The sequence below is a fragment of the Sander lucioperca genome, chromosome 19 (genome assembly GCF_008315115.2).
Source record: "Sander lucioperca isolate FBNREF2018 chromosome 19, SLUC_FBN_1.2, whole genome shotgun sequence".
NCBI classification, from domain to species: Eukaryota; Metazoa; Chordata; class Actinopteri; order Perciformes; family Percidae; genus Sander; species Sander lucioperca.
In genome coordinates this window covers 10,903,519-10,930,007 of record NC_050191.1, presented here as the reverse complement: position 1 = coordinate 10,930,007, position 26,489 = coordinate 10,903,519, and the positions used below count along the sequence as shown (strand labels likewise).

Sequence of the window (26,489 nt, the reverse complement as noted above, 5' to 3'; positions counted from 1 at the left end):
TCCCAAAAAAAAACCATATCAACATTCAGCCAAAATTCTCTTTTTGCTGTCTCATAGCCATATCATTCACTTGTTCCCCTGCGTGTTTGTATTGTTGTAGTACTATGCCTACCTGTACTCCTACGTGATGCCCCAAGCCATCAGGGACATGGTGGACGAGTACATAAACTGCGAGGACATCGCCATGAACTTCCTGGTCTCTCACATCACTCGCAAACCACCCATCAAGGTCAGTGACAGAGCATGCTGTCCGGCTGTGCTCTGCTCAGCATCCGTAAGCTTTGTGTCTCCCTCAGGCCCCGTGTTTTTATATTTTTGTCCACTTAGCTGTGCCATTACTCAAACTGACATATCCAATATTCCACACAAATGATAATCAAAAACACAAGATCGAATTGGTGCGTTATGCATGATTTCTTTCACTGGATTTTTACCGGAAGGACATTTATTACCGGAGTGCATATTTATGGCTAGACAAATAATTATAGCAATCAAGCCATGGAAGCTGTTGGGAGCAGAGAGTTCTTTTTTGATTTAGTAGGGTGTTAATATTCAGAGGTGTTTCAGAGGGGAATTAAGGACAGCTTTGATGGAGGGTGTTGCATGACAGCAATTCGCAGCTAGGAATAAGCCTTGTGAATAATGAATTTGGGGAAAGTTTGAATGTGGAGTCCCAAATGGAGTATATATTTCTCTTTTTAGTCCAAATAAGACCAACAAAACAGGAAATAAAATGATTTTATGGATCACTGGTGATGAATTGAAAAATTCAAACTCAGTTTTAGGGATTTTTTTTCTTCTTCATTTCTGTTTTATTTTTTATTGACCATTTGCTAAGCCCCGCCCCCATTTGCAAGACACATACAGTATGCAGAGTATGCAGTTTACAATAACATGATATTGGTGGCAGAATTACCACTTGAAATACTTAAACTTTTTAAACCAATGGGTCTTTGATTTTGGACAGTGGTTAACAAAAGCATGACTGTTGCTAGCAGATTTTATCAGCTGTAGCTGTCGAGCTAATAAAGCTATTGTTAGCTCCCTGAGTTGGTTTGAAGCCACCTCCGACTGACTAGTGTTTCAAGCTAATTTTTATTTTATTTTACAGGAGAATCTTGTAAAGAGGGTCTAAATTACGCACTTGATGGCTACATACATGATACTGTGCTAAATGGTCCCAGGCAAAAAGTTTGCATTCTCACCAGTTGATGATCCATGAAATAAAGAAACAACATTGTTTTTGTAGTGTAGAGTAAGTTAGTGCTAGTATTATAAATAATATGTAAGATTATAAGGTAAGGTTATATAATTATAAAATAAAATATGCTTAGCGTGTTCATATTTTTAAACGGTATGTTCTGACTTTTAGCATTGTAAGAGAAAAAGCTTTTAGGATGAGGACTAGCCGATGTGTTTTGGCAAACCTAACGCTATCTCAAATGGAGATAGCGTTAGGTTTGCTGCTAATATCCCAGCTTCCACACAGTGAGGAAATGCTACACAGAAAGGGCTTAACTATAAACCCCGCAAACTAATGTAATTAGCTAATGAAATGCTCCGTGCTCTTGGAAGTAATGATTGGTTACTACTGTAGGTAAAATAGGCTAGTTAGCTGGACATGCTAACAATTGCTGCAGACAAACAGTTTAATTCATTCCTTACACATTTGCTCGTGCTTTGGGTTTTGAAAAAGCCAAAGTAAAGACACCACCCTCCTAATTTTGGAAATGCCAAGTAGAGCTCTTATTATGTGGAGTCCAAAGCTTGATGGAACTTCTGTGCCTAGTTGCAGTTGCTAAGATATGATGGGACAATTGCTGTTCAGTGGTTTAGCGACTGGTTAATTCCTAAAACAAACATCATTCATCCTACAGCAGCATTGTGCTGTGAAGTACCACATGCACAAATGAAATACAGACTGTCTCTCTGTCCTTCTTAGGTAACATCGCGTTGGACTTTCCGCTGTCCCGGCTGCCCTCAGGCCCTTTCACACGATGACTCGCATTTCCACGAACGCCACAAGTGCATCAACTTCTTCGTCAAGGTGTACGGCTACATGCCACTACTGTACACGCAGTTTCGCGTAGACTCTGTGCTGTTTAAGACTCGTTTGCCCCATGACAAGACCAAGTGCTTCAAGTTCATCTAGCTTCGGGCTGAGTGGCCCAGCAAAGAGCCAAAAGAAGAGAGGATTGAAGGACTGGAAGTATTTAAAAGAACAGCAGCTCCCTCTGCGAGCAGTGATGAAGATGGATGGATGGACTGCCAGAGAAATGCACAGAAGGAACGTTTGGGGTTAAGATTTTGCCCGGGGGGACAGACAAGTTAACCTTAAAAGCCGTTGGCTTGGTGGACTAATCCACAACTCTACTGAATATTTGAAGAGTGGAAGCTGAAAGGGACCACTGCCAACAAAAAAAAGCCTTTTCAGTGGATGTCACTCCTTTTTTATGTTTTTCAATCATGCTCCATCATCAACCACTACAGATGTCATTTGCACCTCTTAACGGCCTGCTGAGGAAAGAGTAGGGTTGTACACAGTGTACAGAAACTCTCCCACGATAAACTCTAGCTGACAATGGCGCTATCTGTTACTGAATCACTGTCAGACTGATGTCGGGCTGCGTTTGTCCCAGCAGCCTTTGGACAGTTTCAGCTGGGAGAGCAAAAGTGGCAACGTCACATGGCTGCCACCGTGCTTTTTTGTTTGTTTTTCAGTTACAAACTGTACTTCTTGTACATGTACGTACTGTAAGAGAAGCACTGATGGTTAGAAGTATTTTACCGAACAATCTTTTTTCTTTTTTTTTTTTTTTTTTTTTTTATAAATAATGTCATTTAAATGTGTAAATCTCTATGTCGGTGAACATTTTCCAGAACCTCTGCCTGTGGAAGATCAAACACAGACTCGTTAGTCTGAGATAGAGACAGGACCTTGACTGAAGAGTTAAACAGGTTGGCCCAATCATGTTTAGTAGTGTTACGTGTTCAAGAAGGAATTTACTTCAGCGGTCACCATAATGCCTCAAATTTGTCATGAAAACATCCACCATTTTGTTATGCTTACAGGATCTGCACTCTTTGATGAGTGTTTAAAATTGCCTGTTTTTTATGCTATAGGGTGTTTACTAATGTTTGTAATATTGGTCCGAGGTTGAAGTAGTCATGTTTAAATGTAATAATATTAACCAATCAACGGTTACAATGTCCCTTAAACAAACTCAATAATCACAGCTGCCAAAATCAACAAAAAATTTGTTTTTGATGTCTAATTAAGGTTGTAATTATAAAGAAGATTAAATGTACTATTAGGATTGGTAAAAAAAAAAAATGTTTAGAGGGAATAGCTTGACATTTTAGGAAATACAATTATTTGCTTTCAGGCGGGGAGTTAGATGAGAAGATGTATATCTAGTGCTGGGTATCGGTACTCGATGACTATAATAACTCAGTACCAAGTGGTATGGAAACTTCTCCAAACGATAACTGCATTTGATTCTTTTTGGACTCAGATATAGAAAAAAAAAAAGCGTTCTTTGATTTAATGCAACAGGCCCACTACCGCAGCAGCTACAGCCCATACAGTCTGTGGTGTGGTGAAGTCAAGCGCAGCACATTTGACAACTTGTTCAGCTTGCCGAGATGCCATAAAAACGTTCGAAAGTATGGCTATACTACACGCCTGTGGCATCTGATAAAAATAAAAGCATTAAAATGCAGAAGTATTATTTCAAATGAAGTACTCAATTGTTATCGGTATAACTAACAATACTAAGCCCTACCTTTACCTCTCTCTCCAATCTGTCTGGTTAGACTGAAAAACAGCTAGCCTGGCTCTGTCCAAATGTACCAAAATCTGCCTGTCAGCACCTCTGAAGCTCACTAATTAACATATTGTTTGTTTAATCCGAACAAAAAACGTGTAAAAATGAAAAGCTTTTCCCTGTTTTCAGTCTTTGTGCTAAGCTAAGCTAACTGGCTGCAGGCAGTAATGTTTAGCCTTATATCTAATGAATAGATATTCTTATCTAACTCTCCACCAGAGGGCAAATAAGCATGTTTGCCAACATTTCAACTATTCTCTTTTATATATTGCCAGATCTGACTGTGCGACAGAAGTATTCGATATGTCCCGCCATGTTCACGTCAGCCCCGTGTATAGAACTTCCCCAGCTCAGACAGAAACGTCACTTTAATGTGTCGCCATATTGGTTTCACTTTGTTTTTTTACCATTGCTTGATGAATGTTTTCCTTGCCAAATAGGTACGATGTCTGCTGCTTTACAGCATCATTTGCAGGGTGCACAGTGGGAGTGGTTGCTAAAGGGATGCAGATTGGCACACCCATATCCACTCTGCATGGTATTTTAGTTATTTAGGAGTTGATTATTCGAGCCCTTCCCATCATGTATTATGAATCCAAAGTCCTTTATTTGACCAGACTTAATTCCTGTAATTTGAACAAAAGATTGGCCTAAAAAGGTGTGACCTAGGAAAACTGTGAGGATGCTTTTATGAAACAAAAACTCTCATAAGTCCATGGTTCCTGTATATTTATTGAATATATTATTAAAAAAGATTTTTTAAACTGATAATGACACATTCAATAAAATGACATTCAATAAAATGACAAGACATTGTAGTTTATTATTTCTTATCGCAGGTCCCAACCTGATAGAGCCGTCAGCTTATTTCATTGCCAAGGAAAACTAGCTTGTGCCACTGAATGCTTGACTGGTTCTTAGGAAGCTCCACCTGTAACAGAATGTTATAAACTGAGCTTCTGCAACAGTCAGTGGACACGCAGTAAAGTCTTGTCTTTAAAGACAAATCTCTACTTGCTCCAGGTGGCTGCTGCTGCTGTTGCTGCTCTCAGGCCCCTCCAGTGAAATATAATATTTGTTCAGCATGTTTAGCTAAAAAGGACAAATGAAGAGCAAAATTCCTAATAACACTGGTGTAAAATAGCAATACAGCCAAAACAAATCCAAATGTACACTCCTGCTGCACCAGACTTGGAAAAACCTAACCTCCTAATCTCATCACACCTGAACACCTTTATTGGAGCTCCGGGGGCCTCGTAATTACCTGGCTGATGAAACCTGTCCTGGGGCATAAATAGGATCAGCTGGTATTTTGGAAGTCAGAACCTCCCATGCCTCCAGTCCCTGGTTTCCCCCCTCTAGGGTCTGTGGCACAGCTGGTTTTCCATGGCTCAGATCAGGATACCTTTCCCTGGAAGGCTGCAGTCACTCTGCTAGGTGTTAGGAGTTGTGAAACTATGTGCTCCTGGGTCTGATCCACTACTTTGTGCGAGGCTCCAGCCACCTGCAACGCTGCTTGCGCTGTGCCAGACTGATGATGATGACTGATGACAGTGTCAAACATACCATTGAAGGCCAGATTAATGGAAATAAAAACTCAACATTGATAAAACGTTATCTGACTTATGGCCTCATTATTTTCTCCATATTTACAAAACACATTCCTGCACACTTGGACTATTTGATAATGTCTTAAAATAAGTAAAGTAAATCAGAGCTTTAGAATTTGTTTGACCTTTTGGAAAACGGGTTTTATTTGCCTCTTTTTTTCGACAGCTTGCTTGATGAGAAGATTGTGATGTCTGTGTTGTGAAAATGAGGCTACAGCTAGCAGCTAGACAGCTTAGCATAAAGACTTGACACATGGGTAAATGGCTGGTCTGGCTCAGGAAACAAAACTGCCTACTAGCACCTCTAAAGCTCATAAAATAACACGTTAAATATGTTTAATCCATTTAAAACCAATGTGTACAATTAGCCCTTTTACGGGGGGTTATGGGCCAGAGTATTTCTTGGACAGGAACCATCAGAAACTGCCAGGAGTTACTGGTCCGGACCATAGACTGTATATTAGCAGTCTATGGTCCAGACTGAGAAATAGTCTAGTACATAACTGTTAACTCCCTGTGCAACGACAAATGATCCGTAACAACCGAAATGTAAAAACGACAAACAAGATACAATATGTTACTTTAGAGATGCTGGTAGGCGGATTTTTACTCTTGTTTCCTGTCTTCATGCTAAACTAACCGACTGCTGTCTGTAAGTGTAAGCTAACTGTTAGCTTCATATTTATGAGACAGACATAAGAGCGGTATTAGTCTTTTCCCAAAATGTCAAAAATATTCCGCCAGTAGTTGTAAATGCTTGTAATGCACAAATTGTGCAAAATGCAAGCCAAACTTGGGATGAATGCACTCCATTGGCTGTTATTCCCATTTCTGGAATCAAAAGCCAATTGTTTATCTGGAAGGAATGCTAGACATCTGGTTTTTATTCATCTTATAATGAATAAAAAATTTGATTTGTAGAACTTTTGCCCCTCAAGAGAACTGAAGGGGCGAGATGTGGTTGCAACACCCTTAACCCAGAGGAGAGGTTCAGATCTGACATCACTGGGACAATGAAAAAGAAAAATGCATCCCAAACCTCTTGGCTTCAGCCAGCGGAAAGAGGAGAGAGGGTTTCATACTTCTGACTGAAACACGGGGTGTGGCTGTGTAGTCTTCAGTAGTCTTTTTTTTTTTTTATTTTCTGACTCATAGCTTTTCTTTTCTGATGAGGGTTAAAGATTGGCTTTGTTCCAGATGAAAACAACACAGGTATAACCAGATTTCTCGTACTTCTGGACAATGTTTTCATTTATTTTAGCTTGTATTTAATAATCCCTCATCGATTCACTTGTAATCAGAAAGTATGATTTACTTTTTTTTATACTGTAATTTCATTTTGACACTCCAACTCACTTCACAGCCTACACTGTTCTCTCGGCCTCAGCCAGGATTATTGGACTGCGCAGGCTTTTGCATATTCCTCCTCAGCGGGAAGCACCGTGTTTCTGCATGAATGAACATGGCTGAGTTGTCAGAAGGCTGAATGGAAACAGGCTCAATCTGTATTACACAGGAAAGGAAGCTGTTCTTTGATACCAGTGGCATGCAGAGCTGTGTCCAATTCTGTAAGAGACTCAGGACAGAATTTCATTCCTCTCGTTTAAAGTGGCATCAGATGCATAGTGTACCGAGTTATGCAAGACCACATTTAAAAAAAAAACAAAAAAAACCCAGAAAAGCTGGCTTGCATACCCCAGAGAGACACCCATACATCTGGTAAACCATTTGACTGATAATCCAAAAACATAAAAGGGGAAACCTATGAATGGATCTTGCATAATGTCATGTGCATGTAAACAAACTGTACAAAGCATAGCTTGTAAGCATAGTTGCAGCATGTTGTAGGCCCTTTGTAACAGTCTTTTCATTGCCTTCTCTTTTGTCAATGGCTATGACTGATAGAGAAATGTCTGGTATGCTGGTGGCAGCTGAAGTCCAGAGAAGCCCAGAAGAGACAGGGAGGAGTCCGCTAGTCATGGACCGAGCTCTTTGGTCCAAGATTCAAAAACAGAAAACATTGTCCTGTAAACAGTAAGTGTACATGCAGATCTTGCTGTAGGCAGAATTACTGGAAAACCTGCTTGTGTTCTTGGTTAGTTCAGTAATTATAATGTCATTAATTTTCAGTCTGCCACTGCCTTTTTCTGTCATTAAAAAGGCTGGGGCTGGAGCTTACACCTCCACCAATAAAATCAGTCTGTCGCCCTCAGACAGAAGTGGCAGATTAAAGGGTATTCATGCAGTCTCTGGCAGGAAACCCATGTCTGCCCTCACACACCTGTATGCAACACACACACACACACACACACACACACACACACACACACACACACACACACACACACACACACACATCACACATCACACATCACACATCTCACAAGGTGCTTCCTGCTCCCCCCAAACTCTGACCAGCCAGGGAATGTTGTTAATGTCACTGCATAAATCGCCCTCCTATGTGTCGGTAAGTGTGTGCCAGTGGCAGACCTGCTGTCCCTCCGCCACTTTCATCTCTGTCCAGTGGGCCTGCTGCTCCTCGCCGGTGCTGTTGAGGCCCAGGGAGACCCAGCCCAGCCTCTCCCTGGGCCTCATGCTGCTCCGGCGGCAGAACACAGACAACACCAGGGACACCTCGGACAACTGGAAGAGCGCCACCTGGAACAAAAACGTCTCCTTGTAGGTGGGGTTGGGCTGGCCGCGGCACACAGCCGTCTTACACTTGGACATCTCTTTCCCCTTAGAGTCCAGCATGGTCAGCTTCACGTAGGTGTCTGAAAGAAGGGTGTGGGAGAATGGTGAGAGAGTGCCATCAAGTGGTGGGATATCAGTAATGCAACTAACTGTACAGCAGAGGTTTTAAATAGGTGTACATCTTCTCTAATGAAAGAACAATTTAATCCCTGGAAGCAGAGTCAGTGTATGGAAGTAAATCAGAAGTTAGTGAAGACCAGGATAGAAGACCAGTACTTTACATTAATTAGTGTACATTTTTAAAAGGTCAGTTCCCAAAAGTATATTTTCTTTCTCAGTTATCCCTTTTGGTATCTAGCCATGAAGATAGTTTCAGTTTTATTTGCCCAAGTTTTTTTTTCAGATGTCAGATTTTGTGTTTCATTTGTGGTGCTTACAGCATTATAAATGACTGTGGACAATTTTCAAGTCCTAAAATCTGTTCACAATGAGGTCTGGATTATTCAGAGTAATAAGAACACTAATTCCGTTAAATTTAAAAGTTACAGGCTGGAGAAGGGTAGCTTAGTTTAGACTGGAAACAGCCAGCCTGACTCTGTCCAAAGGTGAAAAATCATCCTATTCACTCCTCTAAACTTCACGGATTAACATGTTATAAATTATAGTTGCTTATATTTCCTGTATTTTTTTTAATATCTGTATAACAACCTACCTATAAAATGTCAAGTCATTTATTTTCTTTACCTTTGGACAGAGCCAGGCTAGCTTTTCTGTCTCGCTACGCACTGATAAAACTTTATCCAATGAACCAAATATGTGCAGTTTTGGGCCCAAACCATAAAACATTCTGTTTGCATATTTCAAATATTTGTAACACTGATTAGATTACATGTAATTCACTGCTGACTTACCTCTCATGATATAAAGCTGCCCCCCTACGAAGTGTTTTATACAACAGAACAGACCATCTGTGGCACACACCACGGCACACAAAGTTGGAAAGAAGAAAGAGAGGAAACAGTTTGAAGATACACACCAGAAGGTCAGCTTTCATGGGAACTCTGATAAGCAGCAATTGCTTCAGTATTATGGCTTTAATCACTTCTGTTATTAAAAAAAAAAAGCTGGTACTGTTGCCAGGAAACATTTAAATGTAATGGTGCACAATTAGTTTTTGTTACATGCTGCTGGCAGTCTTGCCCATCTGTTTTGCCGAAACAATTGCTTAGTCAGTAATCAGCACATGTTGGAGAAACAACATTACAAGGGAGAATTTCACTGAAAGGAAAATTGACATTGTCACTCAGCACCTCATTCCAAGCTGGCACAAAACCCAAGAATGAAACGATTTAACATGGAAGCTTTTGTACATACTGACGGGTTTATCAGACGCTGTGGTTTTGAAGTGGCTTCCCTGGATGACTTCAGCAGATAACTGTCCCGTGGTAGAGTTGTAGAGAAGACCCAGGAGGATCTCTGGCAAGGAAGAGTCTTCAGTAGAGCGATAGGACAGAGCTCCTGCACTGCGAGACACACTCACTACAGAGCCACAACCCTGGCAAGATGAAACACACGGGGTTACTCAGAGAAGAGAGAAAGCTTCAGTGGGATTTTTTACAGATTGTACAAAGTCTTTGGTTTTAGGCCATAATCAAAAAATATGACATTCCAAGGTTGTTCTTCATCTAGGAGAATCAGGTAACCAAATTACATAAATCTTTTTAAATAAAAACTTTTGTGCCACATTAGCGACTTGGCTCTAGTGATGTCAGTCCACCATTTACGTTCAGACAGAAATATCTCAATACAAATTAAATGGATTGCCTTCAAAACATTTTTACTGAATTTTGTGTTCCCCAGAGAATGAACCCTACTGATTTTGGTAATCCTCTGACTTTTTCTCTAGCGTCACCATGAGGTTGACGTGTGGCTTTTTTTGTAAAATGTCTCAACAAACTACTGGATGGACTGCCATGAAATTTACAGATATTCATGTTCCCTCCAGGATGGTCTCGCATTGCCAGACCCTCCTCCACATTGGAATTATAAACTCCAGTCGATTTATGAGGACTATGGTTAACTGCTCCTCAGATCTCTGCAGGGTAAATCCAGACAGCTAGATAGACTATCTGTCCAATCTGAGTTTTCTGTTGCACGACTAAAACAACTTTTGAACGTACACCTTCCACCAAAACAAGTTCCTTCCTGAGGCTATTTTGTAGCGCCACCGTGGCTCTGTCTGGCGCTTAGTGCCACCCATGACGATTGTGATTGGTTTAAAGAAATGCCAATGAACAGAGCACGTTTTTCTCCCATCCCGGAATGCTGTGGGGACTAGCCAGACCTTCCTCCGCGAACGCTGTGGAGGAAGGTCTGGCAATGCGAGACTATTGTCAAACCAATATCTCAATGCTTCAGATGAAACTATGCACAGTGCAAGATAGAAATTCACAAAGTGTTCTCACTGTAAGTTCAGAGCCCTGCTCCAGGGTGACAGGTAGAGCGATCTTGCCCTGCAGGTTGAGCTTAGTCAGGTAGAACACCTTCTCTCCCAGGACCTTCTCCTTTTTCATCCGCCGGATGCTGTACAGGCGGAAGCGAACAGCGTAGTCCCCCAGAGCCTCCTGTTCCACCCTGGAAAACTTGAATGTTTCCGTGAAGACTGGACACGGACCCTTCTGCACGCCTGTCTTGGCCCGTTGCTTCTTGGTGGGCAGCAGGACCAGGTGGACCTGCCACGCAATGTTGCCCGTCTGTTTGAGAGCAGGGATGTCTGTCGCCGCGGTGACTGTGACGGCCAACCACTGCTCACCGGAGTCGTACTCGAAGGCGACGTCCAGCGTGCCGTATTTGGCAAGTGGCTCTGGCTCGTAGGCTGTAGGGAGCTGAGAACCAGAGCCGTCCTGACGGAGGAAAGAGAGAATCAGAGGAGTAGTGAAGGAAGAAAAAAAGCTGAGTATAAAAGAGAAGGGAATCTGAAGTGTTAGAGGGACCTTCATCCTCTAATAGTATAATTTGAAATGCTTTCTGGCACTGAATGTATGTTTAAAGCTTGTAGGTTTTTACCGATTTTCTCTAAGAAAATTAGGAAGAAAAGAAAAATCTGTTTAAAATAATTTCCACCCATATTTTCTGTCCCCACGCATTCAAATATTGTTGTGTTTTTCCTGCTGCAAAAATATTTGTTTAGCAGTTGTTACAAGGACAGGTCAGGGAATGTTTTCAGCAATAAAAAGGGAGGTGAAAAAAATGTAGTCGTGCTTCTGAATGTCCCTCAAGTTCCTTGATAAAACAATACATTATTAAGCTACAGAGCAAATGGTACTTTTAAAGTCACTGTAGAATCAGATGTTACCGTTTTTTATGTTAAAAAAGAATCACCCAATAAATTCCCAGATGTAGTATTGAAAAATTACCAAATATAATGATCTGAGTCAGACTTGGTATTAAGATATTCGGTAACACTTTACTTGAAGTTATCTACATAAGAGTGACATGACACTGTCATGAACACATTCAATTCAATTCAATTCAATTTTATTTATAGTATCAAATCATAACAATAGTTATCTCGAGACACATTACAGATAGAGTAGGTCTAGATCACACTCTATAATTTATAAAGTCCCAACAATTCTAGTAATTCCAGTAATTCCCCGAGAGCCAGCATAGTGCGACAGTGGCGAGGAAAAACTCCCTTTTAGGAAGAAACCTCGGCATGATTGTTTATAATGTTTATGACACACGTTCATGACAGTGTCATGTCACTCTTATGTAGATACCTTCAAGTAAAGTGTAACCAGATATTCTGTAGGACCAGTAGAGACTGCATCAATGCTGGTACATTTGTTTTCCTCTTAAACAAGTTGAAATTTCTCACCTCTGGTCCCAGCACAGCGGTGCTGTCACTGGGAATGTCCTCCCCACAGCCTTTGTTGAGGTAGCTCTCAGTGTCCTGGTCCACACTGGCGTCACTGGAGCAGCGGGGGCTGTCGCAGTGCTGGGGGGACGACCCCCTCCGGACCCCTCGCTCCGAGCGGGAACGAGAGGACACGTGCGGCGCCGAGCCCTCGTCCTGGTACGGAGGAGGCTGGGGATCACTGAGGGAGGAATTCTTCTTTATTCTCTGGATGCTGCTGGCTGCTTTCACGAGAGTGACAGAGAGGGATACAGAGGGAGTAATGTAATACGAGAGGTGTGTTACTGGAGACATACTGTGCTGTGCAGATATACTCATTATGTATGCAACATACACATACAGTCGACCACAGAGTCACGTTAACCTCTTAAACTGTGCCGGACCCACAGGTGAGTCCATCCTTTTAAACAAATGAAAAAATCCTACAGTAAATCAAACTCACAGGATTACATTTTAAATTGTTGTTTCAAGAGGTCATTCCATGTAATGAATAAATATTTGACTCTGTGTAATCATCATGTAGGTTCAATGAAGTGTTGGAAAAAGGCACCTAGAGAATAAGTAACTGTGTATTGTTGTACAATGTAGTAATTTTAAATACAATTAAAGGAATAGTTCCACCTTTTGGGAAATATGCTTATTCGCTTAGATGAGACAATACTGCTCCATGATGTGGGAGTGGGAGGTATCAATCTTTTCATCTAACTCCCTACAAAATCTTGAATAAGTGTATTTATCATAATGTCAAAAGTTAAGATTACATTTTGGGGGTGAATCATGAAAAAAAAATATATGGAAAAATGGAAAAAGAATATATAAATAAATAATAATCATATATTTTCTTCATAGAGCACTTTTTAAGATACTTAAAGATGCTTTACACAAGTAAAAGAAAAAGATCCTAATTAAGTAAAAACACACTGAAGGCACAAGGTAGCCCGGGACATTAAGTGCAGTTCTACAACTTTGAGTAACTTCTTGAACATGACTTTAAAGTTACATGAGGGCTCAATAGAGACTCAATAGAACCTCCTTCAGGAATATCATATGGAAATATTATAGGGACATACAGTACCAGGACGTGTAAGATGTAAAAATATCTAACTGATATTAATGTTGTCATTGTTTAAACTTAGGGTGCAACATCAATAAAAGTTTGAAGTGTAGAAAGTGAAACTAAACAAACAATGGTACTTTGTACACAGTAGTTAGAATGTAGAACTTATTATTATTATTAAATCATAGTTTATACATCTTAAAACTGCATGTATACCTCTACATAGCTCCATTAAGCCATTTTTATGTATTTAATTGTAAGAATCTTTGTTGTTCTACAGTTTATCTGTCTTTATATTCCTTGTTATGGTATATTATTGCTGTAATTGTATCAACACTTTACACTATCTTTTTAGGTTATGTGTTTTGTGATCCATAACTATTTTCTTCATATTTTATCTAATTCATTATCAGTGTGTATTGTAACCTTTATGTTTTATGATCTACAGTGTATGTGTTCTTTTAAATAAAGTTTGGCATAACTATGCACATTCTCACCCCGTTCGCTGGAGGCTTCACTGCTGTAGCCTCCCTGCTCAGTGGACTGTTTGCGTTTGTTTCTCCATGCAGAAGTTGGGTTCTGCTGGGCCACGGCCTCGGGCCCTTTGTCCTCCTCGCTGCCTGATAAAACTCCCTCTGGACAGAACGGACTCTTGTTCAAACATTACATTCATCTCACAAACATAATATGGTAAGTGTTTAACCCTTGTGTTGTCCTCGGGTCATAGTTTTTCATGTCAGAATATATATATATATATATGTGTTTCTTACAACCAAATTGCCCAAAAATAACTTGGATGCATGGATGTACATTGTATAGAAGCCATACAACATTATTTTCAGCTAAAATTAAAGCTATAGTGTGTAGTTTCTGTCGTCTAAAGTAAAATTGTCGGCGCGTCCACATGATACAAGCCATGATACAAGCCTTCGATGACCGCACACGCCAAAGACGACACGGAGGATTAAAAAACATGATGGACTCTTCAGAAAAGGTAACTATCTTCACTTTTCTGCATGGGAAAGTCACCGGATGCCACAATCTTCTGAACATAGCCATATTGAGAAATACAGAGAGAGTTGTGTGGAACTGATAGTCTTAATTAGCTTTGTAGCAACTCATTTGGCAACGGCTTGAATGTAATGGACGTTCAATAATATCAAAAAGTTACGCACTAAAGCTTTAATGATTACTTCCATTGAATTTTGGGTGTTTTATTCAATTTCATAGCAATTAAAAAAAAAAAATGTTTTTAAAACGTCTCCTGACTAAACTTTGACATAAACGGTGATTCACTCAACATCCTCTGATCTTACCTATTAGTCAAAATAATTCATAATTTCTGCTTTTTTTTAACTCAAAATAAGTATAATGTCATTTAAATTAGGTTAATTGACCATGAATTTAAAAAACGTTGAAAAAAAGTGACAAAAAATTTAATAAAGCATTAAAAAAAAGCGACAAAAACACTGGGAAAAGCGCCAAAAAAAGTTAATTTTCAAGTTTGACCCAGAAGGACAACAAGATCATAGTTGGCGGGAAGACAACACAAGGGTTGAATAAATGACGAGAACCAAGATGCAGATGTACAAACTGGCACACAGCACTCTCAAAAGGGGAATTTCAGGGCAAGGGTAATATTTGAGGAGTTTGAAAACCAGAGAAGAAAAAGAAGAGACCCAGGCAGTCAAATGGAAGCAGCACGCCACACCATCTAACCTTGGTTTCCTTTCTTTTTCTTCTTGCTTTTCTTCCCTTTCTCCTTCTTTTTCTCCACGTCTGAGGTGTCCTCCGATTTCTTGGAACCCTCCTTTTCTCCTTTCCTCTTCTTCTTGTCTGACTTTGTCTTTTTCACTGTTGAGGAAGATCTAGAAAGCTCAGCCTCTTCCTCGTCATCTCCCTCTATATCAAGGCTGTCTGTCACCTCTTCCTCTTCTTTTTGCTTTTTCTGTTTTGATAACCTGCTTTCAGTCTCAGGACCAGGTGATGGAGGAGGTTCGACGCAGTCATCATCGCCTCTTTGCTGAGCGGTGGGTTGGTCTCCGCTGTCACTCGCCTTTCTGCCCTGTCCACTACTGGTGTCGGTTTTCTCTAAAGCATCAGCTTCCTCCTCTTGCTCTCCATCTGGGGATTCCTCTTTGTTCTTCTGTGCCTTGGCTTCTTTCTCCAGCTGCTTTTCTCTCCTTTCTTTTCTCCTCTGCTCTTTCTTCTCCTGCAGCTCCATCTCCTCTTTCTTCCTCTTCTTTTCCTCTGCTAACTCGGCTTCTGTCTTTTTAACTCGCCAGCATCCGTCCCTCCATTCCCACTCCTGCTGGCTCGGAGCGCACTCAGCCTCTTTAGTATTACTGGACTGGTTGGTCTTTGATGCTGCGTTGCTGGCCTTCCTTCCTCCTTCCTGTGCTGTGGAAGTCTGACCAGACTCCTGGCCACTGTTTTCCACATCTTCCTCATCTTGCACCTTGCTGATGATAGTGGTGACCTGCTCGGTCAGCTGGTCGCTGACGGCGTATGTGGCGTCGCTGACAGCGTTGGCCAAGTCGTCCACGCGGCTGGTGACTGTGTCCAAGAGGGAGGAAATGTTGACAGATGGAAGGTTCTGCTGGAAGCTCTTAAAGAAGGCCATCTCTCGGCCGGGGATCCCGTCACCACGCTGACTGCTAGATTAGTTCATCAGAGGCTCTGACATGGACATGTGGGTGTTAGCAAGGTGCCGTGCCAGCATCACAGTGCGTGCTGAGATCAACACGCGCATACAAACCATATGGCGATTCTAAAGATTATGATAGATGTTTTGTAACACAGTGTTTTTATATTCTCATGTTCAGACATTATAATATGGGTTTAGAAAGCAACCAAAATAAAATGTACATTCATTTATGAACTGGGATAGAAGCACTCCAAAAACACAAGAAAATGTAAAAACTGTTGCCTCAGTTTAGTCACAAGTTCAGCCTCTACCTAACGTTTTACACATTTCATTCTCATGCTTCATGCTTTTCCCCCAATACTAACTTCTCTTGCGTGCGTGCGTGCGTGCGTGCGTGCGTGTGCGTGTAAATTCTGCCACTGCAGTAGATCTTTATGTGTGTTGAGTACCTGGCTGGTTGTTCTCATAGCCACTGAGATGTGACAGATCGGCAGGACTCTCCACTGACAGCTTGTTGCTGAGGTAAAGAAAAAACAGAGCCATCAACGCCATGAAGGCTGCAATGGAAGACAGGACACCCAGAAGCTCAGGAGAGACTGAGGAGGAGAAGAACAGAAATAAAGAGGGAGGGAAGAAGAGAGACGGGGGAGGAAAAGGAAAGGAAAGACAGACAGAAAAAGAGAAAACAAAATAATTAGACTAAGACAAACATAATACTGATTATGGATGTATGTAACAGTTACATTTCCAAACCAAGTCTTTTGTTTTTAAGACAAAATGACTATAAATAAAAATAAGCACACATGGCTGCAAGCTAAAAAATGCTATTTTGAACAAAATGCTTTTAAGGATGTAAGCAACCCCACATTGATACCACAAATAGCTCTATTTAATGATACACATCTTATGTTGGAATCAAACTCCTCTAATGTTGCCTTGTCAGGGGAGCATTAGCTATTGTGCTTTTAAACAGTCTGTGGTTGTTCCACTGCAAAGGCAAACCAGATACAATCTACAGCAGTGTATGTAGGCCAACCATACTTCATGTTACCATGCAGCTCTGCACTGCTGATGTGCTATTTTTATGAGAGCCTCAAAGGGGCTGTGTCTAACTGATACGTACACTTGGTAAACCAGCCAAAACCGCACTGGGCCTGCACTTAATAGGCTGCAATACAGACAGTGATGAAAAAAGGGGACACTAGTGGACAATAAAGCATGAATGGTATTTCTAAAGACCAAATGTCTCAGTGGAAAGGGGGCTTGTAAAATTAAGCACACTGCAAGCAAGCCTCTGTGATGTGCGGTGTCTGGATCTTAAAGTGCCCATATTATGAAAAAATCACTTTTTCTGGGATTTGGGGTGTTATGTTGTGTCTCTGGTGCTTCCACACACATACAAACTTTGAAAAAAATCCACCCATGCTGTTTAGAGTGAGATACAGTTTCTGAATGTGTCCTGCCTTCAGTCTCTGGGTGAGCTGTTCAAAATCGGCACGGCTTGTGACGTCACAAGCCGAAACGAGCAGGCTAACCGCAACCATTAGCTCGTAGCGTTAGCGTTAGCATGCTAACGCTAACGCTAGCATGCTAACGCTAGCATGCTACCTCGTTCTCAATAGCAAAGCACTGCTACAACACACACAAGTTCACCATAATCTACAAAAGAACTACTTCCATGTGCGCCCTCATTTAGAAGTCTCCCAGCTAATCCTGCCTTGTAACTGACCGAAGTTGTAGAAACAGCCTTTCTTTTACTGTCTATGGAGCTAGCTAGCTGACATGATCTACATCTGAGCTACTGAGCATGTGCAGTGCAATCAGAGATAGTAGAGAAGAAGAAGAAGAACAGAGGTTTCACTCTGTAGCTAAAACAGAGACCAGCTGAAAAGAGGATCTGCAGCAGTGAGAGAGAGCGGTGCAGTACAACAAAAAGATGGTGTTTTTTGAAAATTAAACCATGTAAACCTATTCTGGTACAACCTTAAAATACAATTATGAACCTGAAAATGAGCAGAATATGGCTGCTTTAAAGTTACTTGAGCCACATAATACAGTTTTTTGATCCTATGGACATATTGAACAATGATTCACCAATGAGACACCAATCTTGCACGCCCACACAATTGTTTTCAACTGGCTGTTTAACCCCTCCCCTGAGCAGCGATTGTCCAATTGTAGCTTAGCAACCGTAGGCAAGATGTGGATTTCTCCACATGTTGGCGGTGAGTATGGTGCTGTAGAGCAATACTCATGCATTTAAAGAGTTTGAAGAGTGGTGTCTTTTTTTTGCATTTCCAAAAACCAAAACCACAAGAACAAAACTGTTAATGAAGGGATTAAAGCATGTGTTTATTTGCTCTAACATGAGCTGCAAAAGTTAGCATGTCTGGCTAACTTACTACCCGCTATAGTAACCTACCGTTACTTCCGAGGCCAAGGGTTGGCATAATTACATTAGTTTGGAAAAAACTCCGTTCACAACTAGCACATCCATTGTGTCATATTTTCTCACTGTGTATTGGATACTATCAGTGTTTAGGCTTGCTCTGTATTGGATTTGGGAAAGTTTACAGCAACCCTAGCCAATGTTAGTCTTGCAACATAAGCACTCATTTGGAGTCCTGTTTCTGGCCACCCAACGAATGTAAGTCCACTATTCATCATCCTTTAAGATCTCTTTTGGCGTCCACCAATCCTGAGAGAAATATCTGACTGTAGCTGCTAAATGCTGCAATATGTTCACCAGCTAGTCGCTAACTTTGTCTGTCTCCTGTTTGGTGCTGAGCAGTTTTGTTGTTGTTGCCTCCTACTGATGAGAGCATTGAAACTGAACCACAACAATAAAGTTGCGGGCCCAAAAACCAAAACAATGGGCTCAAAGATGCTAAAACGCTTCGTAGAGCTGATTAACTGTAGAATTGGGTGATAATTCTCTGTGGATTCATCACTACGAGCGACCCCTTTACCATAAGACCGGCTGAACACTGCCTGTGTGGCGTGAGCGTGTCAGCTGTGTGGCGTGTCCGTTTTTATTTCGGCTCCCATGTTAACAGGTTAGAGCTTGCACACTGCCTGCGTGACACGCACGTCTCAGGCGCGGGCCGTGCCGAAAACGAAGAAATAGGACCGACGCCTATTTTTCATGCAACACGCAAGCGTGTTGTAAGCGTTTCGAAAAGATGTTTATATGTCATTTTGACACGAATACATTTAATAAATGACATTTTGATGTTTGAAAGTCTCTAGGTATTGACATAATTGCAGATATAAATGTAATTTAAAAACATAATAATACATAATTATCGATTTTCTAATATTGCACCTGTCAATACAGAACGAAATATTCTGTAGCCTATTTTGCCGTCAATACTGCCAACGTTGTCTTTGCTGTAATCAAATCAGTATATATTTATGTTTAACATGGTATTTCATTTTATCAATGGGAAACATACATGTGTACAGACAAGGCTAGCAGCAGCAGCACCGCGTCAGACACGTTTCTGGTGTGCAAAGACAGAAAACGCCACACAGCCACCACGCAACTGACACGCAACAGAAATGCCACGCTCACGCCACGCAGCCAGGGTGCAGCCAGCCTAACTCATAGTCATTTGAGTCACTGTCACTATGAAAACATTGATTAGTGCAACTTTTAGGAACCACTTGAGGTTCGTTTGGGGATGTGATATTGTATATTATTCTAACTGGCAAATGTATTCGTGATTTATTATTGCTTTTTTGTTTGTATCAGATTTTGTGACATATGTTGTGTTATATGTTTCATGCTGTCTATAACACTCATTATTAATCACAATTTGGCATTCATTGTTAAATGAGTAGACAACTAGAGCTGAATCGATTAGTCAATCGATTAGTTGATTGACAGAAAATGAATTATTTTGATAATCGATTGTTATTTTTTCAAGCAAAAATACCAAATATTCCCAAGTCCCAGCTTCTCAGTTGTGAGGCTTTGCTGTTTTTCTTTGTCTTATGTAATACAAGAAATTGATAATTGTGGGGTTTTAGACTGTTAATGAAAGCTATTTGAAGATATTTCAACATGGATGTAGGAACTTTGTTAGGAGCATTTTTCACCATTTTCCGACGTTTTATAGATACAGTACAGTTAATAGATCAATTGACAAAATATACGACAGACTAATAAACATGTGTGTTAGTTGCAGCCCTATAAAAAGAGTAGAAAATAAATCCAATGGTGGTGCATTTCAGGCCAATGCATCTGGTGTAACAGACACAGCCCAAATGTAGCATGTGTTTTGTAGCTGGTGCTCATTTCAGAATCAACCATCACCTCTCGTTGACTTAATTGGTCAACAGTGTAAAAACTGGCATCATCCTGAGAGCACTAATGAGGAGAAGGAGAAGAGAAAAATAGAGGCATAGTTTCTCAAATCCTCCTGACCACAGACTGAACTTATGGACAGACTTGTTTCACCATGGCAACAGGCCGAGACCACTGCAGCCTGACATCTAGCGCTGCTGCATACTGCCAAAGTGATGAATGCTTAATTCCCAAGAATGGCAAGAGAAAGTAGGAGAGAGATAAGAGAGGCGATGTGGTGGCAGAGGCTTACCTTCTCTAAATGAATATCCTCTTTAAAACCAGCTGTTCCCAAAAAAAGCACTAGCAGTACTTCTGCTGCTACATATAGTAAATGATCTAAGAAGAGGGAAAAACAAAGTTGTCCTGCTCTGAGAAGTAATCCGACATGTAATAAATCCCTTACACTTAGTCTGGGCCAGCGCTTGTCAGGCTTACGTATCAACTCTCACAGCAGACAGTTGTGTTGATTGTGCCAGAATGACCTCTGTAGCCATCAGCACAGCACAGCAGCCGCCTGTCAAAATGAACCGCTTATGGCCCTGTGCCCCGGCGGTGTGATGACACTTCATACATGGCCCTGGTCTGTAAATGTCAACAACAGCTGAATAATTTAGACACCTGAGGTAACCTGATGCCTCCGTCAATGTACACTGGAAAGTGGAGCGGTTGCAAGCCGGCTCACCGAAACAGCTCACCCTGCTATCAGTTAGTTTTTGATATAATACCCAGCATACCAGAAAAGCCTGATATTTCTCTTAACCGCAGAAAAGATTAAAGTGATTTTTTTTTTCTTTCTTTCATCCTATCCCATCCTCTCTGGGTGTGTGCATGTACAAATTGTGTGTCTGAACAGGCTAAACAAGATAATATAACTGAATAAATCTGTTTTTTTTTACTGCGTGTGAACTCAGGACTCTGAACTGAGGCTCAGGATTCAATCTGATTTTCTTTTTTTCAAGGTAATTACTCCAGCAGGCTGACAATAAAACATGAAATCGCAGCTACTGAACCATTCATTGTGCTCATTTAGATGAAATGTTTTTGTGACATAAAAACAAAAAAAGGGAAACAAATTATTGTGCTGTGTTTCTACATCTTTGCGATACAAATTGTCAAATATCCTCATTGTGAAAATTAACCTTCATTGATTTATTCTTGTAATAAGTTATGCACTTTTAAGCTTCAAGACCAGTGCATACCTAACTTGGCTGTAGTTTATAGGGCATGCTTGTTTAAAAAGTAGGCAGGCAATCTGGAAATGTTGCTTACACATGGGCTTCTGATACGAAACAAAACCTCCACGCTGAATAAATCATGAACATACAGCTGCCTTCTTTTGCTGAAGTAAACCAAAACTTGATACAACATGTTTAATTCATACACAGACATTTTGCTTTCTGAAGTCTACATAGACACTTTCTATACACCAAACGCCAGTGAAAATTCACAGGAATAAGGGAGGTTAGCACTAAATATTTAGATGTAGCCATCTTTGTGCTTTAAATTTAAAGTAATGTTATGGAGTACAGCCAAATATGTATGCCATTGTAAGATGAAAACAAACACACAAAAATATGCTCTAATACAGACAGACAAGTGCAGTGCTCGGTTGTAACATGGCCTTACCTCGTCTGGCACAGATGAGCTCATGAACACCACAGTTCCTCCCCCCTCCTGGGAGAGAGAGAGAGAGAGAGAGATGAAAAGTTGGGAGTCAGAGGTTATAAATATGATTCCATGTACTGTAGAAACATATGTCCAGGCCTCAGGTTTTAGGGAAGCTGGCAGATGGTTATGCCAACAAATATAAAACTGATTAGCTGGAACCAACTGAGAGAAAAAAAAACTCACGATCAAATGGATAATTTTCCACATCAAGTCCACATAACTTCTCATCCAACTCTTGGCAGAGAAAGCGAATAAGTGTATTTCCAAAAATGTTGAGGTATTCCTTCAAAATATGGTGTATATTCATGGGTAGAGTACTGAAAATAACTCTAAACACATAAATGTAACACTGTAAGCCATCTGTAACCATCTCTAAAACAGAAATAACTTTGAACTCTTTTATTTCTCTCTCTAAATGGGTCCAAATTGTGCTAAAGCCTATTAACGTAATACATTATTCATATTAAATGCAGCGATTATTACTTCAATGAATCTTTCATAAGATCTAAAGTAATCATTTAGTAGTAATTGTGTTTTCAAAACATAAAGGCTTAAATGCTGTCTGAATATGGATGCATTTATTTATGTATTTATTAGTCTAAAAGTAGTCAAATGTAATTATAAAGAGTTTTGAAATGGTGAAATCATACTATAATACACTCACAATGAATGGGGTTAATGTAAACTCCCTCCCTGGTTGCTAAAAAACATGAAATTATCAGATTGGAATAACTGAGGCCATGACCTGTGTGACCTAATTATCACCAATTATTATGATCTTTTTACATTAACTGGAAATATGTTAAAGTGCTCATATTATGCTCATTTTCAGGTTCATAATTGTATTTAGAGGTTGTACCAGAATAGGTTTATGTGGTTTAATTTTCAGAAAACACCATATATTTGTTGTACTGCACATTGCTGCAGCTCCTCTTTTCACCCTGTGTGTTGAGCTCTCTGTTTTAGCTACAGAGTGAGACATCTCACTTCTGTTCCATCTTTGTTGGGAGTTGCACATGCCATATGGCTAGTTAGTCAGTTGCAGAGTATGAGGGCGTGCCATGCTAGCAGCTAGGCGAGCATTATAACGTGTGTTACAAAGTGACGCACGTTTGTCTCTGAAGTAAAGGCTGGACTACAATAGAGCTGTTTGGAGCAGTTTGTGGACAGTGTTTTCTCTGGATGGTAAGTCCCTTTGGGCTGGACTTTGGGCTTTTCACTTTGTAAACCTATAACGTGCACATAAAGATAGATAACACAATAAAGGAAAGGGGAAAAGCCCAAAAGCGTAATATGAGCACTTTAAGGTTGAACTATTTTCCCTCCACAATCTCCTTCACAATCCCTCTGAGGCTTCATTTAATGAAGGATACTGACACTTGTATCACCCTCACACACATGCACATACACACATACATTCACACGTTTATCTCTCTTGGCTCGACACCACAGTATTTAATCATTCAGGTATCTACAGTGTGGCAGAAGCAGATCTCGGCTTAGTAACATTCGAAATTTGGGTCTAAATTACAAAATTGTGTCAGCGTCTTGATTTTGAAAAACAATGTTTTCCTCCCCTGAACTCCACTCGTCAAATTACACAAATCATCTATAGAGTTACTGTATCACTTCCCTCACATCAAGGATTGGACGCTAAAAATGGTCTGAGATGACGACTCAAAGCCACAGCGAAGAGAAAGGTCTGAGGCCGACTTGTCTTCTGTCAGACAGCAGACAGACGCTCTCTGGACCAATTCACTTAATGTTATAGAATCTCTCTCTGCAGAGACAAAAAGCTTGCCAAAATGCAGCAATCAACAATACACTGGTCACTGATATCCTTAAAATCAAAGGTAGAGCTTTTTACAGTAATAGGAGAAGAAGCTGTTTTGAAAGTCTTCTTGTTTAGCCATAGAAAGCATGCTGTGAACAAAAGTATTACAAAAATAAGTTATGCTGCTCTTAAAGCAGTGGATACTCCACATGGCAGGAGGCAACACTTCCAAAGGCATATTCACCACCAATGAGGGGAAGGAGTTTAACAGAGGATTGACAAGATATACTATGTATGTATAACAAGTCTGGAGATATTTCAAACCTATGAGAGTAGACCAAAAAAAGGACAACGGCTGTTTTACTTTAAAACCATCATCACGATGTCAATTTACTGATGGTTTTAAAGTAAAACAGCACTTTGCAGATTAAATGTAAAATGTAAAATAAAATATGTTTTGGAGTAATACAACAATATCTGCTGTTTTTGGAGTAACTCTGGTCTTCTAAAAAGCCATCAAGCAAATCAAATCAGTTTAGAGAAAAATCTATTCGGATGGGATTCTTCCAAAAAAGGATTTCTGATTACTTTAAGATGCTTGATGATCGGCTAAAAACAATAAAATCACATGTAGTCCTATGAAGTGCAACACCATTGTGGCACGTCCTTCTGTCACCTAGGTCGAATTGATTCACATAAATACGTTTTAAGACATTGTAGGCCTACTCTGATTCTAATAATAATATATAGATAAAAAAATCGATTATATATGGATATATATATATATATAATCCGATTTTTACATATATATATATATATATATATATATATATATATATATATATATATATATATATATATATATAATATTGTATAATCGAATCTAAGATTGAGTATTTAATATGTCCCCTGTACAACTGGTGAGTCACTGCTGATATGTCTTTATGAAACCTTACCCCCTCTTTTTCTCTCTCAGGTGGTGTATCAACAAACACGGGTGCACGCATGGCTGCACGTGACACAATAAGAACAGTGCCTACGGGACAGGGTAAGGCACGCGCCTACTCTGCATCTTTTTTTTTGTCGCTGCTCGGTGTCATGTGATCTGGTCACTTTCACTAAAACCTTGAAGAAGACACTTATCCATCGCATGGATGTATCCATCGTCGTTGTACACATTGCCCATAGAGCTTAGGGAGAATATCAACAGCACGTGCATCCACAAAAATAACGGTTATTTGACAACAGTGGTTGAACTCAAACCGTTCTTTTACATCGATAACATTACACCATATTAATCCGCCAGTTGATGGTAGTTCTTTCACAGTAGCAAAAGAAAGTAGTTTCCATGTGATGCTAAGTAGCAGCCTGCTGTGATTTTCGGTTATAGCAAAAGGAAGAAGAAATTAGGCTATATTTAATCGCTGTCACAATAGGCTGTCTTAATCGAATATTTTGCACAAACGTGACTGTGTCAATCAAAGCACCGGGACTATCTGTGTCCACTTTAGCATCACTTCACGCGGCTGAGAGAGCACGCGCGCATCCCATGAAGGGATCACAACATTCCTGCATCAGCATCAGCCTCGTGCCGCTAGCTGTCCCAGCTCCGGAGCACTGCGGATACTCACGTCGTGATTTTTTTTTTTTAATTTTAAATAACAGACTTCTGAAATATAAAACATTTTTTTTTAAAACAACGTTCTCATTCTGTTTCGAGCAAGTTTCACACGAGCCCCGCAGGACACCTGAGACCGAGTACTTACCGTCAATCGCCATGATGCTCCGTCCCGGACTCTACCAACTGTGGGGGAGGGAGGGGGAGAGGTCATTCATTCATGTGCCAGTGAGTGGACGGTGTGTGTGTGTGTGTGTGTGTGTGTGTGTGTGTGTGTGTGTGTGTGTGTGTGTGTGTGTGTGTGAGAGAGAGAGAGAGAGAGAGAGAGAGAGAGAGAGAGAGAGAGAGAGAGAGAGAGAGAGAGAGATATTGTATATGCATTTGCTATTTCAGTAACAGAGGCAATATGTAAGATATTAATATAGTAGTAGTAGTAGTAGTAGTAGTATATTGCACATACCTACACTACTGGTATGTTAATATGTTACACTGTCACCACATCATATATATTATATTTCTGGTGTACGCTGTTTACATATATTCCTGACTAGGTGTATTAATCATACCGTGTCACAAGGCAAAGTGACAGTGATTTGATTAGAGATCTTATAAGAAACATTTAATTAGGCAGCCTACACAAGTGCAAATGTGTGCATGATGGTATATGATGGTATATGAAATGTGACAAGAGACAAAAAAACCTTACACAAGGCTTACATTTTTTAATGTAAAGTCGAACAGTAAGGGTAACTATAGCTGTTAGATAAATGTATAGTAGAGTAAAAACATTTTCCTCTGAAATGTAGTGGGGTAGATGTATGATATGGGTATGAAGTGCCTCAAACTTACTTACTTGTTATTTCAGAAGATAGAAGGTGAGACACAACAGAGTATGTATTCCTATATATTTTGTTTTCTTACAATGATGAAATAAAAAAATATCACGAAAATAAGGGAAGCACAGTGTTGTATATAGTAGTATGCTGTAGCATTAAGATTTTTCTTAATTGGAAGAGGCCTAGCACAAAAAAACAGCCCCAAACCAAATTTTTTTATTTTTTTTATTTTATTTTTTTTTATTGACAAAATGTAGTTTACAAATAATCAGGTAAGCAATGATAGCACGTGAACAACAAGTGCACAAACTTATGAAAATAATAAAAAATATGTATGTATATACATATAGAAACATACGAAGCAATACAAATGAGAAATAACAAAAAAAATATAAAAGAAATAACAGACATAAAAAATAAATAAATAAATAAAAAATTAAAAGTACAAGAAGATATAAATTAACAGTTAGTCAGAGGTTTCAGGGAAA

General features: G+C 40.0%; 2 protein-coding genes across 5 annotated transcripts in view; one reads left to right on the top strand and one right to left on the bottom strand.

Moving 5' to 3' along the window:
* The window catches only part of extl3 (exostosin-like glycosyltransferase 3), a 28,601-nt gene extending 24,782 nt beyond the window's left edge, over positions 1-3,819 (top strand). Inside the window, exons 5-6 of the mRNA XM_031321634.2 lie at positions 101-229; positions 1,943-3,819. Of these exons, the coding sequence (XP_031177494.1) occupies positions 101-229; positions 1,943-2,152 (339 nt within the window). The 3' untranslated portion in view covers positions 2,153-3,819. The remainder of the gene's footprint in view (positions 1-100; positions 230-1,942) is intronic.
* Positions 3,820-6,269: 2,450 nt separating this feature from the next.
* Positions 6,270-25,426, bottom strand: syt14b (synaptotagmin XIVb). Of its 4 annotated transcripts, XM_035995111.1 has the most exons (10): positions 25,314-25,426; positions 21,732-21,779; positions 16,204-16,350; positions 13,605-13,742; positions 12,012-12,271; positions 10,597-11,034; positions 9,506-9,686; positions 9,043-9,099; positions 7,802-8,211; positions 6,270-7,748 (listed from the first exon to the last, which is right to left on the bottom strand). In XM_035995111.1, the coding sequence occupies exons 1-9, from the start codon at positions 25,324-25,326 to the stop codon at positions 7,895-7,897; spliced, it is 1,599 nt and encodes a 532-aa protein (XP_035851004.1). In that variant the 5' UTR covers positions 25,327-25,426; the 3' UTR covers positions 6,270-7,748; positions 7,802-7,894. The 4 variants fall into 4 exon arrangements, with proteins under 4 accessions (XP_035851004.1, XP_035851002.1, XP_035851003.1 ...); XM_035995109.1 differs by lacking the exons at positions 16,204-16,350; positions 21,732-21,779; positions 25,314-25,426 and adding an exon at positions 14,827-16,133; XM_035995110.1 differs by lacking the exons at positions 9,043-9,099; positions 16,204-16,350; positions 21,732-21,779; positions 25,314-25,426 and adding an exon at positions 14,827-16,135.
* Between the last annotated feature and the right edge of the window lie 1,063 nt (positions 25,427-26,489).

Bases quoted from the DNA above. Each gene is read 5' to 3' on its own strand.
- syt14b (XM_035995109.1), bottom strand. From the start codon at position 15,730: ATGGCCTTCTTTAAGAGCTTCCAGCAGAACCTTCCATCTGTCAACATT. The intron at 13,743-14,826 runs GTTAGATGGTGT...CGTTCTGTCCAG, and splicing joins GAAAAAGAAAGGAAACCAAG to AGGGAGTTTTATCAGGCAGC. The intron at 12,272-13,604 runs GTGAGAATGTGC...TCGTGAAAGCAG, and splicing joins TGAAGCCTCCAGCGAACGGG to CCAGCAGCATCCAGAGAATA.